At 40.8% G+C, this 19,143-nt stretch overlaps 1 protein-coding gene across 1 annotated transcript; it reads right to left on the bottom strand.

Annotated features, from left to right (window-relative positions):
* Positions 1-15,666: 15,666 nt before the first annotated feature.
* On the bottom strand, positions 15,667-18,274 carry GPR85 (G protein-coupled receptor 85). The gene has a single exon (XM_085653174.1). It carries the CDS (start codon positions 18,141-18,143, stop codon positions 17,031-17,033), a length of 1,113 nt encoding a protein of 370 aa, XP_085509300.1. The 5' UTR covers positions 18,144-18,274; the 3' UTR covers positions 15,667-17,030.
* Between the last annotated feature and the right edge of the window lie 869 nt (positions 18,275-19,143).

Here is a 19,143-nt window from a genome sequence, read left to right as displayed (position 1 = left end):
CTGGGTAGCGAGAGAGACAAATGGTATAGTTTTGAGGTGAGTTGTCACTTTGATTTTTTTGCAGCCAAGGAATATTTATAAAATATACAATGTGGCCCTCTTACTGAAAAGTTTAGAGACCCCTGTTTTAAAGAAACAAAACCAAATGAATTACCCAGTTATAGTTAAATCAAGTAACTGTAACTCACGACCCTAAAGTAACTATAACTCATGCCCCTACCATGCACAATTTTGTGATCAATGATGTCAATTCAGATGTTGCAGTCATGTTACAAAAGATGTTTAAAGAACATGTCATGAGTGATGTCATATTGGAGGTAATTAGCAGTGCATGGCAAAGGCGTGAGTTATAATTACTTTATGGGTCAAGTTAAAGTTACTTGAGATAAATATAACTGGTGCATTTCAGTGGCTTTGTTTTTTTAAAACAGTATGTTTTGAATGAAATGGTCCCCTAAATATAACACCCTTTTAATCTTTGTTTTTGTCAGTGAATATGTATAATTTCTAGGGTTAATTTAACCTAAAGTAATATGTTATTACCATACATCACACAAACCCCATACTGTGCACACATGAGGTTGGCTGCAGGTCCTGGCCTGTGGTGGGGCTTTGCATCCTTGTGGGCAGCCAACCGCACACCATGCACGGGCTTCGGCTGTGTGCAGCATGGGGTTGGCCGGAGGGCCTGAGCTGCAGCTGGGTCCTGCGTCCAAACCACCACAGGCATCCAACCCCACGACGCACACAGGCTTCATCCATGTGCAGCATGGAGTTGGCCATGGGGCGGTGCTTGCTCCCCACCCTGACTGGTGCCCAGACCCTATTGCCCCCCTACCCTGAATACAAGCCATGTGCAGCAGAGGCTTGGACGCAAGGCCTGGAGCCCAAACTCCCGTGGCCAAGTATGATTGATTGTAAGGGGGTCTTTTAGGAAAGGCAGAACTACTGACTTTCTCAACAGGCACAACACTAAAACTTAACAAGCATTGGTAAATGCAATTGGTTTTGTCTATGTGTTTAATAATAAGATGTTTTTGTTGTAAGTTGTAACTTGGTGAGTAGTTCTGCAATTTAAGTTACTGAAACTCCGTTAAAGTGTTATGACTTGTATATTGAGAAAGGCACTATATTGTGCTATTACTATTATAAAGCAGGGAGATTAGGTAAATTGGAGAGGGCAAAGTGCGAATGAAGATTAAGCCGGGGACTGAGATTAGGTGAGTCTGCACCGCATGTCGCTCGCTGCTCCTTGCTCTGACTGAAAAGACATCTTGCAGTGATAAATGCTGAGTCCTGCCCCAAGGGTTCCTTGTGTGCCTCTGCACAGAGGACTTAATGTTCACCCCTGTAGTCTGAAAGCAAATGATTTAAAAGACCCAGAGATTAGTTTATTGGATGGGGTGAATTATGTCAAAAAAAATAGGAGCTGTGGCTGTGGAAATAGAAATGAATAAAACGAGAGGGGAAGCAACGAGGTGTGACCCAGGAGGAGGCTGAAAGACAGCTTGCAGATGCACTCGTAAGGAGTGCTTGTTAGGAAATGCAAACAAGCAACACAAGTGAACAGGCTAAGTGCTAGGTGCGCTTCTGGATGGAATTCGTGCTCTTTGATCATTCCCAGAAAACTCACTAAAGAGATGAGAAGAGGATGTGGTGTAGCAGTCATAGCTGTCAACTTCGGACCTGAGGACCAAGGTTCAAGTCTCGATGTCGGCTCTACATTTTGTGATTCTGCGTAAATAATTTAATCTTCCCATGACTACAAAAATGAATGTGTAATGTAACAGGTGCTCATGTAAAGCACAAAGTACATTTTACTACACTGCTAGCATGAGAATGTAACTCATTATGAACGCATAATAATCACCCTCCCTCACACAATTAACCACAGAAAACATGGTGAAATCAAACTACTTGCTTTAGGCTATATATTGTGTTTTTGTTAACAATGACAGGCTGTTTGTGGAGCTTTGCAGCAGTATCTCTTGGTTTTTAGCGCTGTGTAACAGCTCAGGTGAACTGGGTAAACAGTAAACAGTGTGAAAGAGGTGTAATTTGGTTCAAAGTAGCACTGTATAATAAAGGAGTAAAGCAGCCTTCCTTGCAACTCGCAGCAAGATCCTGCCACTGGTGAAAGCAAATCTGCCAACAGGGTTGAGTTCCATCTTGCAAGGAAGGGGATCGAAGGCCATGAGACGAGTGCAAGCACCAATGATGAGTAAGCGAAGACAATGGGAGACGATAGAATAAAAGGCCCTTGCTGATGGATGCTGCCCGTACAAAGTGCATTTAGCAAGGGTCCTAAGCTGTAAACAAATGTTTCCAAATTTACATGACGCCAAAACTCCAAGTTGTTTTCAAGTTCGAAAAGTCACCAGCACTGGCCATTTTAGAAGTCTTGCCTTGGGGATATATGTTATAAACACATTAAAATAATTGAAAATAAAATAATGTTTACTTGTTAGACAATTGGTTTGGTAATTTGCAAATCCACTGAAATGAATGAGCATCCTATGATGCAGTTGAACAGAGTGTATTTAGCGCATATGACATCCTTGCTACACCTCTGCTTTATTTGCTTAAAGCACCCTCCATTCAGATAGCTGAAGAAAGCAAGGCTCAGAGAGAGGGGAGAGGATGTGGTGCTGCGGCTAGAGTTGCTAACTTTAGAGCTGGGGAAACAGGTTTGAGTCTTGGCATCGGCTCTAAATCCTGTAAGCAAATCGCTTAATCTTCCTGTAACTATGAGTAAACAAATGTGAAGAACGTGCACCAAATAAAAGAAATGTTACATTTAAATTCCGTAAGAAGCACAGTGACAAAGAAGCAGGTTTAAAAAAAGCTGTGTGCTTGCTCGTAATTAAAATAACAAAGAAGTTCAAGTGGATGAAAAAGAGTACTTTGGCCTCGGGACACTGATAAGAAGAAGACACAGAGAACAACAGGAAATGGTATGCTACAACAAATAGAAACGGAGGAAAAATAAGTGGCAAAGAAACAAACAAATGTAAAGGAAGGGTGGGATGTAAGTACCTTTTAACATTTCTATTACATACAATAGATTTCACAAGCGCTGTGCAGGTGCAACCTACAGAGTGAGGCTAATGGCTTTCTGAATGGGTCACCTTAACAATATATATAAAGCGCACTTATTTTTCATCAAAATATCACCAATAATTACGATCAAATGTAGATGTCATTAATTCACACAGTGCAATGTTTAATAAAAGTGGATTTCTTGAAAAATGTAAATAACGTTTTTTTTTGTTTTTTTAAATCAACATGTCTTTGAGTATTTTTTTCAACAGTTTTCAGGCTCAAAATACGGCCTTAGAACCAACCACAAGGGGCCCTGAACTCTAGCTGAAGAGCATAACGCTCCAGCTAGGAGTGCTTCAAAAAATATGGTAAGCTCTCCTGGGGTCATGAGATTAATGACCCAGGAGACTTGCTTTTTTATGTTGCTGGGGGCTGCAACACTCCCTGCAGCCCCCCACAACATTAAAAAGAAGGCTTGGTGCTGCCCATCCTTTTTCTAGAGGCACCACCAAGCTCAAAAATAAAATTAACAAAAATCCCTTTGCTGGGCATTATGGGGCGCCCCTTCAAACTGATAAATGAGTGGTTCCTGTTGCTCATTTATTATTCATTTTTAATTTAAAAAACAATAATAATTTTACTTTCTGAGTGTCCTGCTTGCAGCCTTGTTTTTACGTAGAGGCCATGGGGGGTGCAGGGCCTGCCAGCCCCAGTTGGCTTCCCAGCCAACATTGTGGTGGGAGCTGACCAGTTACTTATTTTATATTTTATAGTGGGTACCCTGATGCACACCCGGGCACCCACAACCTTGAAATCCTTGGGAGAGCCTTAGGGCCACTGCAGTCCTTGCCAGCTCACCTGGCCGAAGCCGGCCAATTCTTGAATAATTGGTGTGTGCCCACTTGGGGTACCCAAAATGCGGTCTTTGTTGGGGGCCTCACGGGGTCACAGTGGCCCAGCCAGTACTATACTGGGTGCAGGCAATAGCCAGCATCTTCCCTTTGCTCACACCAGGGTGGGATCAGCATTTATTTACTGCTCCCCATGCAAGAGCAAAGTTCCTATCCCTGCACAGGAGAGTGCAGACAGTGTCACAGGGGTGGGCTCCCAGGACACTGTTAAGTATCAGGCCCCAGGGGATGGAGTCTCTGGGGCCAATACCTACTCAGGGAGGGGGGGTGCGGCCCCACTCTCCTTTTTTTAAAATCAGCCCCCATGGGAAGGGATTCAAGGGGCCCAAGAGTTGCTAGGCATGCCACACCTTAAGCCCCTCGCCCCTTTTTACATTGGCCACAGGGGATGAGGTCCTCAGAGCCTTGTAGAGACTCAGGGAGGAGGACCACACACCCCCTCCCCAAAATATATAAATGTGCCACCATACCAGGGGTAATTTTTTTTAAGTAAAGAAGTATGCGCTTTTTTAAAATGTTGCTACGGATTCACAAATCTACCATAAATTTGTGTCAGAATTAAAACAAATATATGTTTTTTTGCCCCAGGGAACATCCCCCTGGGATGCCCTCTCCAGACATATGGGGCACAATAATCCTACACTCCCGATTTATACCAAATCACAAAAAGGACACTTTCTGGACCAAGATCTTCCTTTCTGCCAAATTTGGTGTAAATCCATTCAGCAGTTTTTACAGTATCGCTGTTCAATTTTCCTATGGAAAAACGAACGGAGAAAGCACATTTTGCCCTTCCCCATTTCTCTGCCCCCGCTTGACAGAACTATGGGAGGTTAAGTGGCGTAACAGCCCAATTGGGCAGAACCTGCGAAAATATGAACTGTATACTAAATACCGCAATCAGACCACCCGTAAGCTATACAAAAAGCCCCCTTGGGTGGGATTTTAAGTTATTACTGATGTATTTGTTAATGGCTTTAGCTATACAATTTTAACTACACATCATTTTACTCGAGTCTGTATATTTATTTTTGTAGAGATTTTAATTAGAAAGCTGCCACTCTGTTTGACGCGTTCAGTGTACTTTATGAAGTATGCACACTTGGGCATAATATGCAGGATGGTGGTAACCAAGTGGTTTGAGTATGAGAATGGCTATACACATACACAAATGCGGCAATAAATGAACATATAAGTAACCAATCCAAAATTAGATTGTACACATGGACATTTGTAAATAGTGAAAAGTATGAAATTGTAATAAGAGAAAATAAGGGAAAAAGAAATGAAGAGTAGCACAACGCTAAACTGCTAAGATAATTTCTATGTCTATCACGAGTAAGCACGTTTGCACTTTAAAAAATGCTCGTGAAAATGGCAACCTTTGTTTGTGATCAAGGCTGCAATCAGCTGAAACACGTCAAGCGGTAGCACAAAAAACAAATTGGATTAATGAATACCCCAGTGGTGCAGCTCTCTTCTGTGCATTTTTGTGGTTAGGACACTTAGAATGTGTAAGCCGGATAGCTGATCCCGCCAAGAGCTGCTTGCCTCCCATTCAGGCAGTATATCAGCGTTCAACAACTACAACTGAGAAAGATATATATGCAAAAAAGAAGCAGAGAACTTTGGGTAGTTCCCAAGTTTAGGTGGAGAGCAGCTCCTGTATAGAGCACCCTACAACATCCACAACACTCTGAATTTGCTCATCTTAAATATCTGATTTTCTATGAAAGTTTTAAGCATAGGATTAGCACAGTGCCATCTACGACGAGATAGAAAAGGGCAAAGTCTGTTGCCATTTCTATAGAAAAGTCTTTAAGCATTGGATTAGCACAGTGCCATCTACGCTGAGCTGTAAAATGACAAAAGCTGTTTACAACTTCAGGCACATTATATATATAATCGAGAAACAAATATGGGTGGTTCAGTAAAGCAAAAAGCAAACCTTCACTTGCTTGAGCATCCTTCCCTTCATGATATTTTTGTAGTCCATTTTCAAACTATGATATTGTATTATGAAATTTGCAATCTAGTAGTGTACCATATGGTACATAGAAGTGGAGTTAAGAATACTAAATTTATGCTTACCGATATAAACTTACCTTTACTCTAACGTGGTAGTTAAGATTCTGTATACAATATTTTTGTACCATTATATTTTGTTGTAAATATTCAAACATACAATATTAGGCGACTGAAGAATGACCCCTTCCAGACAGTAGAACCTGGTTCCCTCATCCCTACCTTAAGAGACACAAGCAGAGTAAAAGGTGAGAACTTTTCTTGATGTATCATGGGTATGAGGACACAAGAGATTTTAGAAAAGAGGTGTGTTGATTGTTCCATACACTCGTCCACAGTTTAAATAAATCCCAGAGAAAAACTAGTGGATGAAGTTGTAACTGTAGAATCTGGACTTAAACAATTCCTAATTTTAAATTTGAACCTATAAATTAACTAGGAGTACAAAGCTAGTGTGCAGACAATGTATCATCCTGGTGTATGCTTGAACACCAAAACACAAAGGTAAGACTGTCCACTGGATCCAGCCACTGTAAGAAATCGGCACATGGGGCCATATTATCAAGGAACGGCGATAACATTATCGCCGCTTTAGAGGCAGGAAACTCCCACTAAAGCGGCGATAATGGGCTAGATAATATGCCCTTGTGAATTCCCATAGAAGCCCAGGTTCTGTGTATTTTTACACTCTTATATTGAGGTGTCTCTATATTCAATTATTTTTGGCTTCGTAATAAATCAAATTATCCTACTTAGTTGTCTGCGGTTACTATGTGTCCACTGGGGCTATTGTTTAATTGATTGAGCGTAATAACAAATTTTCTCCCCTCTACGCCTTCATGCTGCAAAAAAAAAGATCCATCAGGTTGTGACTCTAGAATAGGCCCAGAACTTATGGGCCTGGCCTTTTCAGGGTGAAGCTTGTTACACTGGTAATAGCTGGGTACGAGAAAGTCTGCATCGCCTCTGTAAAATTTGGAGAGGCCAAATCTGTTGTAATTTACTGGGGGAAAGACGTCGGGCAAAACTTATGATAGATGGAATTCATCACACCTGAAAAATTCCCGAACCAAGGAGTACTGGATTTAATCAGGTGTGATAAATACAGTATACCACTCCAAGGCATATTTAAGTAGGGCTCACTCAGTCAACACTATAAAAGGACTTTCTCTCAACAATGTTCATATATTTTTCTATAGAATTCCTATTTATCTATGCCTACTACATTTCTACTACAACAAGCAGGATTACATGAAGGATGCTCATTGCAACACCGTTTCCCTCCCAGACCCCCTCACTAATCAAGGGCGTTTCACATTCTTTATTCTTAGTAAGCAATGGAGGTTAAACAGGGCTACTGTGCTTTGATCCCACTCATCCAGCTCCATTAAATTACTTGCTGGATAAAACCTGTTGTTTAGGGTCTGGGTAGGGACAATATAGGTTTGGAAATAAATAGCTGCAGAGAAGCACATGCAGTGTGTGGCATATTCAGCCAGTCTTGGCTTTTTAGCTAATAGCAATTCCAGGCTGGGAATCTTGAACCCACACTTACAACGTTAAAAGTGACACAAGTACCAAAATGATGCAACGTGTTGTTTGTTTAAAAAGCCGGGAATGGGAACAGGATCTCAAATGGCAAAGGCCACTTGGCATTTATGGAAATACTGCTATGCAGCCGTGAGAGAGAGGGCAGAGTAAGCTCTGTACTGTTGGCACCAGGGTAACCACCTGCCTCTACGTCATCGGTGGCATTATTTCCAGCCCTGGAATCTGGGTGATAGCCTAATGCATTTTGTGTGTGGTACTCTTGCTTCGCTTCCACTGAACTAATGAGACTAACACACCTGAAATCAGTAATTTGTAGGTGAAAAGCTCAGAACTGAAGACCGTGTCAGTGACGACCTGGAGTGAAACGGTGCTCTGAGTTGGCACACTAGACACAGACAAGAGCATATTAGACCGATGAAACTTTCACCAACATCTCCATCTGAGGACTTCATTGCAAAATAGAGGGTGAAATTAGGAGGACGCGGCTCTGGCCTAAAAAAGAGCAGATTTTAACCATGATGTGCAAATGCTAGAATAGAGCAGATGTTTAAAATGCCAATAAGACAAAACAAATGGGCTGATTATTAAAATGCATGAAGCGTTTCTAGACCTAATTAATTGGTCTCACTACTAAAGTCTCTCCCCTCCCTGTTCTGTTCATGCACAATAGCGGATCCTTCCTGCAGCAGGCCTATTCCAATCAAAGTCAATGAAGTCATGCATGAAAGGCAAGGCTAGTGAGCAAGCACAATGTCCTAAAAGGCTCGTGCCAGGGGAGCTTCTCTGCTCACGGCAGAAAACACTGAGATAACGCAGTTGTGTCTCAGATGCTCTTGCAAAGCATGCCTTAAAATACTGAATCACACTGTAGTGCAACAGGGCAACGGAAATGACCCCACTGTGCTCCTATGCACCACTTCATTTTCAGCCATAGACAATGGGGTACAGTGTTCAAAATCAGAAACGGCCAGTGCTATTGATGAAAGCAGGAATGCGGCAAAGAATTCTTTTGAAATCATGATAAACAATGCGAACAACTAGGATGATTCGCATTAAAAATTAGCATTAAGTGTTTTTCTGAAAACGCGTACTAGGGCGCCACGGCAGAAAATATATACGTTTTCTTTAGTTGGAAGCGGTCCAGTTGCCTCGAGACACAGTGGGCAACATTTGCCATCACAAATAAACATACTAAGAGTCCATGTATTTTAGAAGGCATTCGGCCACAGCCGTAATATCAACGTTATAACAAAAATAAAGAGCTGAGGAAAAACGGGGAAAGTCGTACGACAAAGGAGTCACGACATCAATGACGTCACACTAAAAATCTACACTAAAGCCGAACAATGACAAAATTCACTTAAATCATCCACGGGCCGAATGCAAAGGTGAAAGATACTTAACTCAGAGACAATTTGCCAACTTTTATGTCTCATGACATATCAAAAAGCATAAAGAAGGTGCATAAACAACAACTGCTAATTTCAAAGGACCGAAGGAAACAGTGAACGTTCGTTTTATCTTTGAAGCATACTCATGAATTATTCATGAATTATATCAGTTTTCTACCCCCACACAATTCTCGAATGGCATTTCCAGCTATTCAACTTGAAAACCACAAAACACCTTCGCCACACCCGGGGCTACTAAACAGGAGGACGGTGACACGTAGCTGAATATACAATTCTACACGTCAAGTGCATTGAAGCTAACGCAGCACAAAGGCACAAGGAAACACACTACATTACGACAGGCGAAGACCGTCGTCCCTCCCATCTGGTCCACCCATTTCCTGATCAGTCTGGAAAAAAAGTCACTGCTTACCAAAGTAAGCACAGCCCTGCTTCTGCAATTGCAACCACATTGTGACCATGTGTGTAGTTTGTTAGATTGGGAAGCTGAGGATGCATTCTCATACCCTTTCTTTTCAAAATGTGGCAATATTTAACAAATGTATAGTAAAGCCATGTTTTGCACATTGTGTGCAGTCATGTTTGGCATACCTTGCGTGTTCTATGCAGAAAGTATGTTTTCTTACAGACCTACGTAAAAAAACTGAATTAAAATAAAAGCTCGCCAAATTACGACATTGTCGTGCAGTGAAAGTCAGAAATATATAGGGTCACTTGTGCAAAGTGAAATCAATGGCCGCTTTCCTGTAAGCCTGTTAACCTCGATCTTATCAGCTGTAATTGACTTAATTTAGAATCCACAGCTCAAGGCCACTTTTTTATGTTCCTTCCACATCGTGGCAGGCATTAAGTTGATTTTGGCTTTCATTTTGGGGGGCAGAGTATGCCCTTCAAAAATATTGAGGCCCCTGATAACTGAATCACTGGATTTCGGGACGGATTTTTTCGCTCCTCCAGTACTAACATTCACCCGTTTCCTCTGCTGTATTAGCCCCATCCACTGACGCTATACTGCTTCTGGGAAGAGTGCAATAGGGAAGGGGCGTAGTGCAGGCCCCTGGAGCCAAATCCTGGTTAGGAACCAGAAGCATCCCCGGCAAAAATGTTCAAACCAAACGATCGCTGCTCCCTTCTTCCTCTGTCATTTTTTTCTTTACCGCTCGTCTCTCTTTCTTCTTTCTCTCTCATGAATCCCACCTTTGTCTGCTGTAATTACCTGGAGAAAGTGACAGAGGCGCTAGCAGCGCCTCCCTCTGCCTTAAAAATCTGCCTCCAATGGCTCCAGCCCACTGGGGAAATGCCTGGTGGTGAAAATGGCCTGTCCAGGCCTGGTGCCACTTCTGTGCAGCAAAGGTGGCCCCACCTTTTAGGGCCCCGCATTCAGCACAAAGACTACGAATATCTGTGAGGTAGGGGAGTAACAGGAGCCCCTCACTGCCTTCTGGGGACATTCTTTTATGATAGCCTCTGGCAATATGTCAGGCAGAGTCTGCAAAAACAAAAGAAAGCAAATCCATGGGCTCATTGTGTTCATACAGCAAATGGAGGGGCGTGTTACACGAGCAGAACAGAATCCACAATAGGTTTCCTTTTCATTTAATACTCATTAGAAATAAGACTGGGAGAATCAGAAATCTGTGTGGTTATGTTTTTTGCTTGTTTGATTTGAATAACTCCAACTAGCAACATTGATCAAAACGATGTTAAAGAACTCTTCCTGTCTATAGAACCTGGTGGAAATTACACAGCTTTTCTGCCGACTCCCTGTAAAGAATATGTTCCCAAAAAACTCCCACTATTTGACATTGAAGCACTGTCTCTGAAAACCTATTGCACTGATGACTCAGCATCAATTTGACTTATTCTCATTAAATTAACGTGACCTTTAACTGTAGTGTTGTCAGCCAAATCATCGATTCCTATGCTCCCAGATCTATCAGGCCTTACCTCGTTGGAGGATGCCATAACACACAAATTACACCTAGATAAGTTTTTCTGTATGCATCCATAATTGCTATTTAGTTTAGTTGCTTAATTTGCAATTTTAGGATAAAAGGACTACAGTGTGTAATTTTCCATCCTTCCGTAAATGGTGAATGCTTCCCCAAAATCAAAAATGATTAATTCATAAAGTAGCCATTTGCAAAATGCACATATAGCTCATGGCATATATTATCCAATAAGATCAAAACACAAACCCTTGCTCTGTCAAAAGATGTGATGACATAAGCAAATTCTATTCCAATAGAAGTGTACTTTATGATCAAATTGCCCTGCGACAAAAGAATGAAATAGTCTACAGTTACCTCTTCCAATTTCTACAGACACCAGTCTATGAGGAACAGGTAGCAATGGAAGAAATAAAAGTAAGCAATTTCACCTAAGGGTCGCCAAAGCTCGACTTCCATATTGAAAATGAGTCTTGGTACTCTGAGATGACCCATTCCATCGATTGCCAACGTTATCAACACTTCTCTTCCAGAGAGTTTTTCCAGGTGCCCTTACAAACATAAGCGCCCCCTCCCCCGTGTTAAAAATTGAAATTGTGCACCCCCTTATACTCCAAGGAGCACAGCACCATCACTTACAAGATTTTTCCAGCTAAACACCGTGAAAACATGGCAGGTGAATCTGAGAGTTAAAGAGAGTTGGTGTGAGCATATCATGGCCGCTAGCCTATGTGGCTCCAAGCGCTGTAGTTATGAGAGATGCTTTAATAGTCATAAAGGACCCAGAACCACCAAGAAGCCTTTAACGAAACCCAGGAACGTCCCAGAAGAGAATATTATTAAGGACTCAATAAAATATTAAAAAAATGTAATGTGATGTTAGGAGTGGCAAAGTACTGGATTTCAAAGTGCAAGAGCTTGAATTCCAAATAATTCTTAGTAAAGATTTTTATTTTTTGTTTGATTTTTAATGAACGTCCAGCAATACAGCACTGAAGACCATGAACATGTATTTTTTCCTGTATGAGAGTGTGGTGCCAATGAAGTAAATATGGTCCTCATTTCAGTATGTTACCAACAAAGCAGGTATTTCATTTTCCACCCATAAGGAATGGTGCTTGGAGAGGAATTACAAAAGACTACATTCTCCCTCAGCCCAAGCAGTAGTACAAACTAGACTTTTGACAGCACGTTGTGATTTCTGCCAGCTCTCCAGGGAAGTGCCAGCGATGATCTTTGATCTCAGTGGAAGGAGGCTTAACCCACGTCCTCTCCCTGGAGATCGACAGTGTCACCACGTGTTAACTCACCTCGACTAGGCTCATGGAAAACCACCTGTATTTTTTAATAAAACCATCCAAGATCAGAGCAGCACAAAGCTAGTATTATTAGGGACCAGTTTTGACCTCCTTCTCCTTGCTGCAGAAAACTACAAGGAATCGCATTACCAGAAGAGTCAGGGGAGAAGCTCATTTTGGGGGGATTTGTCCTTATGGCAATAAGGGCCAGTGGCAAAAAAAGGAACCTCACCAACAAAAGAAGGTACCACCCTTCCCTTGCAGTTGTTTGTGCATTGGGGTGGTTCTAAATTGTTGGTTGTAACCTTGCATTACTGACAGCAGTATATTACTAATAAATGGTACTAACTTTGCATTACTAACAGCTAAGAAATTCTCAAAACTGGCCTAGGATTTAAGTTAAAAAAATTAAATTATTTCTGCTATGCCAGCATGAGGCAGGGCCACAGGAAACGCAAGGCCAAATTATGAAGCAGAACTGGATGAAATATGTGGCACGGAATAAACTATTTTTTAAATTTATTTATGTTGTTTTTCTTTAGTACCACTTCATCACTTGGTATTGGATCTCTTTACATGTAATATTTACTGTTTGTACATGATTAGCTTACAAAAACTGCCTTTGTAAACCTACCAAACAGTCAAGGAGAACAGAAGGAGGAATGGGGTGTGCAGGAAGAAAAAAAAAGACATCTTGATCGAGAATCACTACTATACCATCTGCTAGTGCGACACACTACACCTTTGAGGCTCGCCAACTTTGAGAGTTGTAGCCTAAAGATTTGTGAGATCCTAGTGCCAAGAGGTAGGACAACTTATCTTGACAGTACATAGTCAAGTTATCTTGTGAAAAGATAGATCTTGGTATTTCTTTAGAAGGAAACGATATCAAGAGCCGTTCTTAAATGAATTAGGAGGGCGGTCCAAATTGTGGGTGCACTTCCTGAAGATTCTCTTCAAGCGTTGCACTGTGAGCTTTGGAGCATATTGTGCACCTACATGTAAATTATGTAGTAAATCCTTGGCATTATTATGTAGTTATCATAATATGTAAGCACACATAGGTATTATACAAAATGGCTCACAATTCAAAATTCAATGGTTTTTCAAGATGGAAAATCATACACATTCAAATACAATTCATAAAATGAATGACTTTGGTTCCACTGAAACACATGAGCCACGTGTAATTAAAACTGCTCTATATAACTCCCAGATTAAAATAGTTTGCATACAAGATATTGAATAAAGCACTCAAGCGAACACAAACCTTCAAACACCACCTTTCATGTAGTAATATAGCCTCATCTTTTATGCCCTGCAAGCCAACTATGTTTAAAACCCATCCCCTGCAGTTCAATGTCAGGTTTACTCTAAGGTCATGCTATGGGGCTTCTGGAAACACCTTTTTCTAAAACAAACCAGCTTACACCATGACATGCGTGTCACACAATTATTTATCAGTGCCTTCCAAAGGAGCATACAAAGGGGAATAAGATGCGAGTTTCTTGCCATTCTGATTCTGAGTCAAGAAATGTGTAAAAGTGACAATTTCACCTATTTAAAGTCTCAGAAGTAGCATCATATTTCATAATCAACAATCTTTTTCAGCTACAACATGTAGATTTGTCATAAATTCGTCCACTTAACTAAGTATGCACCATGAAACCAATGGACAAGTTCAAGACCTATAATCTGGGTTCATAATAAAATAAACATGGCGATTCAGCTTTTCATGCAATGGGGAAGATATACCACAGATTTGTAATTGGAGGAACCATACAGTCCATAGGTTTTGACAATCAACCTTAAACTTCTGATCAGTAACATAAGTTAAATCACAGAAGCTAATTGCACCGTTCTTAAATAATGCGTATATATTTTATAAAAACCAATGTCAAGAGGCCAGCTATAGGCTCATCTTATCACATCAAATCAATCTCTCCTGCTAGGTATCACATATCTGGTACATTTCTGTGCCTAGGTAAGGGAATTGGCCTCCCACGTCAGCAGTGCTGATCTCAAATCCTACATGCATATCAATAATGCCCAGATCTATTTCCCTTTATAAATCTTACTTGTTTAAGACAAAATCTAAAATTCTTTCAAAATTTCAGAAATTATCAGCGTGGATATATCAAAACTGGATGTGGCTCATTCCAAAGAAACAGGCTAATGTAAATTTGTAATATTATAAAAGATCCTCTCCTAACAGTGGCCCCTTACTGATTTGAGTCCCCTGAAATCTTATTTTCAAAGTCCAGAAGTGAGTAAAAGGAAATATCCATTAACACCACTTATTCAAGCTTCAACTCAAGAAGGCCCCAGAAACTACAATTGTTAATTAACATTTGTTGTGAAATGCTACCTTGTCATGCTTCTCCAATTGTTTCTGTGTGCGTGTGACCTAATGTTTATCTCAAATGAAATAATACAATATCCTGTACCATGGAGTACTACCCCCTCCCCCACACAAATCATAAAATTGCAATGGTCCATGACTTCAGAGTATCAATGCACTACAGCAAAATCCCTTCAGTACTATTAACCCTGCCTTTAGAGTACTAAACGGGCCCAAACAGAGCAAGTGAATCATTGCAATCCCCTCCTCTTCACCTTTTTTTGTTTTTTAATCTAGACTTATCTATCTCTATAACCTCTTCCACAAGCAGACCTTACAGCAGAACATTGACTTCTAGCAAAGACTCCTGCTCTGTGGAAATACCAGATAATTTGGAGGTGTTGGACCACACCGGTAAGCTTGAGTTCTTATTGTAGAACTGCCTGCCTTTACAGCTCACCCAGTGCCTGTACTAGAGCCATGAGTTAAATTCTTTCCCACAAAAATTCTGCATCACCCAATATTGCAGCACTTTCATGGTGATTGTCTTTCCCCTTCTGCTGGAGATAGATTCACCCTTAAGGCGTTTTAGTCCGATTCCCACAAAATATAAGAATGAAGGGGATCTATTATGCACATATGGTTATTGTGGAAGCCCCTTTTAGTGCCGTATTTCGGTAATTCTTCAAGCTTTTGTTACTAGAGTAAAAAGTTAAGCACATAAGGGATGAGAACTCTGTGCATTAAAAAACAAAGTTCAATCAAACAAAATATGCACTTATATCCAGCCTCCCAATACAGTGAACTATATATAGCTTTGTGATCTTTGCTCAGATCTTTAAATTCATAAACAGCTTCAGAAGCTCTCTTGGTCACACCAAATACTTGCGGTCTGAATACCAGCTAAGATGATAATAAAGAGTTCTAAAATATGCACATTGTGTCATAGTGCACCTTCAGCTTTCGCTCGCAAAGCTGAATGTATATGTAGGTGGTTGTGATAAACTTTACATTCATATTATTGGATGTCACAAGCACGTATTCAAGCATTTTTGGATGAACCCGGTTATCCAAAAAGTCTGCATTCACACTTGTTCATACTAGCGCACGAGACAAAACAGAAAGGTGTTAGTGGTATAACTGGAAAAATGCAAAATTTTATTCCAAAAAAATTAACAGGCTACACAGGTAAATTTTGGCAAATGCAACTTTATATTGAAATTCACACACATCTGTATCTTTAAAGAATGAAAGACTCACAAACTCTAGTGTATTTCTAAAGTACTAGAAATTATAGTATATGCCTTTACAAGTTAAAACTTAAATAATTTAAAACAATCAATACACCAAAATGTGCAGAAAGTATAAACAAGACTGTGCCTTCAGTAGAATAAATGCTTCACAAATTGTGCAAGATATCATACTAAGGCGCCGGTCTCCCCATGACAGCTGTCTTAAAGTATAAACATACATCAACTGCCTGCGTTTTTCAGAATAAACTATGAGGGGCAGCACACCTAGAAAACAGAGCATCCAAGTGATGTGCATACTGGTTTTGGGAATCACGGGAGTAAAGGGAAAGAGAGCATCACGTGATCTTTCATGCACTCCCCAATGCCTGACCAGAGTGGCTGATTCAGTCGTCCTTGCTTCATTGGTCCAAGGCTGAACAACATGGAAGAAACTAGATAACCCCTTTAAGGCAACATGTTATGTATTCTGTACTAGCAAAACGAATCAATATGCAAATCGGAAACTGTTGCAAACTGGATAATGTGTTGCCTATTAGACTGATATCTAGGTATTAATCTTTAAATAAAAGTCAAATAAACAGTATACCAAATCAGCAAAAGCACATAGTACAGGTAAGTTGTAATAAATCCATTGTCAAAGAAACTGCTGCTTAGAAAGTATAGTCAAAAAACTAAACTCATAATTTAACCAAAATATGACTTTGGAATGCTCCCCTAGAATGTACTCACAAGGCAAACAGATCTCTGTAATTATGGTTTCCCAATAATGAACGGCATTGTCCTTAATCGGTTACAGTACTTAAAATTCCCAATGTTCAGTCTTTGCAAAACAATAAATCGTATCAAATGCTTGAAGATTCGGCAAACCTCAAACATCAGTTTTATCAGCACATGTACCTCATAACAACTCTGATGATCTCACTTTCATGTAGTGATCACACATAGCAATGCGCACTGCTACCTTACACCTTCTACGCTTAACATTCAGCTTTCAGCCACATAGAACTCAGAGCAGTGCTTCAGTCCTTTGTTCTTAATTACAAACCTTCACCGCTGGCCAGCAGGAACACTTTTAGGTTTAAATTAGGATTACTGGTGAGCTATTGCAAAATACTGCACAATGTTGCCCAAATTCATACAACCGCCGACATCCCATTCCTGATTTTCTTCTCAAGAAATGGCTAGAGGCCACAAGTGCTTTGCAGAGAATGGTAGTGTTTCACAAGGCGAAAGCTTGCGGAGGCTCCCTCATATAACACAGTAAGGTTCCCTTGGTAACCTGGATTTTCTGCAGTAAAGAAGGGTTGTGCTGAAACAGCGCCTCAGCTCCCGGTTGGAGAAAATGCAGACAAAAGAATTGATTCCAGCTTGGGCAAAACTCATCCAGACAGCAGCTGTCAGAAATCCGCCTGGTACCACTGGCCCTCTTGCAAACACTCTCCAGTAACAGGCTACCAAATAAGGGCCCCACAAGGTCAGAAAGAGGAAAGTCATGATGTAGAACATCCTACTTATTCGCTTTTCCATTTTGAATTCATCTAAGACCAGAAGCCTTCTCCTACCAGTCGTGTTCGCATTCTGCCTTATCCCCAGTAAAGTGGGTGGCGTGGGGCCTCTTCCAAATCCCGCCAGCCAGTTAGCAGCTGCTTGCCCACTTGCTCCTGGACCGTGAAAAGTCCAGTTCTGGCTTACTGCTGCTACAAACTGGACAGGCTTCATTTTCCTGCGGTCGTGAACAAAAAATATCAGCTTGAGGTAGACAAGCTGCGTGGCTAATAGAATGAGGGCAAGAAGTAGCATAAATCCTAAAGAATCGTTAGCCCTGAAGGAACGATGCTGAAAAGTGCACTGATCCTCTTCGCGAATGAAGGAATAGGTACCCACGTCTAGCACTGGGGGGAAGGCCATTGCAACAGAAAGTGTCCATACCATACAGATTACTGCCAAACAAGTCCAAAAGGTTAGCCGTTTGGTGTAAAACCGGTGGTGGGCTATGGCTAGGTACCTGGTCACACTTATGCAGAAGAGCATAAAAGCAGTGTGGAAACAAGACAGCACTCCCAGAAAAGCAATCACCTTGCAAGTGAGGGTTCCATACGTCCAGGTGGAGCCATTTTTCACAGAGGTGAATACAAAAGGGAAACAAATTGCAGATCTGAGAATATCCGAGCAGCAAAGATCCAGCAGGAAGTAGTAAGGAGCTCTGTGCAGGGTCTTATCTTTCACTAGCAAAATGGAGATCAGGAGGTTACCCACCACGCTGACTCCTATAATGAAACCCAGTGAAGTCAGTTTTAGAAAGGCTGTCAGAGGAGAGAGGTTTTGCAGAATGTTGTCAGCTGCATGGCTGTAGTTCGCCATAGATGGATGGATGATTAGGATATTGCTTTAGTCAAGTCTCATGGTCTATATATAAGGGCAAAAAAACGGTAGATCCATACATTTTAATGAAAATGTAACCCACGCAAAGCGTGTTTATGGTGTCTAGTAATACATCCTGCGTGTTCTCCCTTTTGATGTGACATGCTGTCAAAAGATCTGAAAAAAAACAAAGTAACATTTTAAATAAATAAATAGTCAATTATGCTTACAAAGGGTTAAACGTCATTTTCATTTGGGATAAAACCTGAATATACAAAAACACTGTCACTGGTTTTAAGCTTAAATTCGATGTTCATGTAGTTATAATGCAAAACGCACAAAAATGGTGCTGAACAAAAAAACTTCTTTTTCCATGAAATAGTAATTTAATAAGGCCATTTGCACAACACTTGTGATTGCCCTGCTTGCTATCATATGATACTGCACGTTATTAATCTATGGCAACTCATAAATTATCCATGCGTACCTTAAAAAAGAAACCATCGTCGTTGAAAATATCAGAGCCATTAATATATGTGTTCCTGCTGTACAACGTGTAACAGTGTTTTTCAAGGCAGCTGCGGTCTTGATACGGTTCACACCCTAAGAAAGCCTGCAGTTTTTATGTTTTAACCCGATCCACCACGGCACATCAATCACACGCATATTGTTACTTTACGTTTAAGGTCTGGGAAGCATGTTTATGTTTGTCTTTTTACATCAATATGCCTTGGCTATTTCCAATGGGCATCAGCCGTGGTTGGAAAAAAAAACCTCTATCTTATAAATAAGAAAATTACTGTCGTCCGCGTTAAGGTTGATGCCGCCTGTGAAACAGGATTCTGGTGGCCAATATCCCTTGTATGTACGTCTTAGATGCAAAAACAGTGATCATAATAGCATCTCTGTCGGATGAAATCAGAGCTCTAATGTATGCACAGCGCTCTTTGTGTTTGCAGTTCGATGCACTGAATGCAAAATATCGTGGATTCGACTATCA

The sequence above is a fragment of the Triturus cristatus genome, chromosome 4_1 (genome assembly GCF_964204655.1).
Source record: "Triturus cristatus chromosome 4_1, aTriCri1.1, whole genome shotgun sequence".
Classification (NCBI taxonomy): domain Eukaryota; kingdom Metazoa; phylum Chordata; class Amphibia; order Caudata; family Salamandridae; genus Triturus; species Triturus cristatus.
Note: the sequence above shows the minus strand (reverse complement) of the source record. Positions and strands in the feature narration are given on the sequence as shown.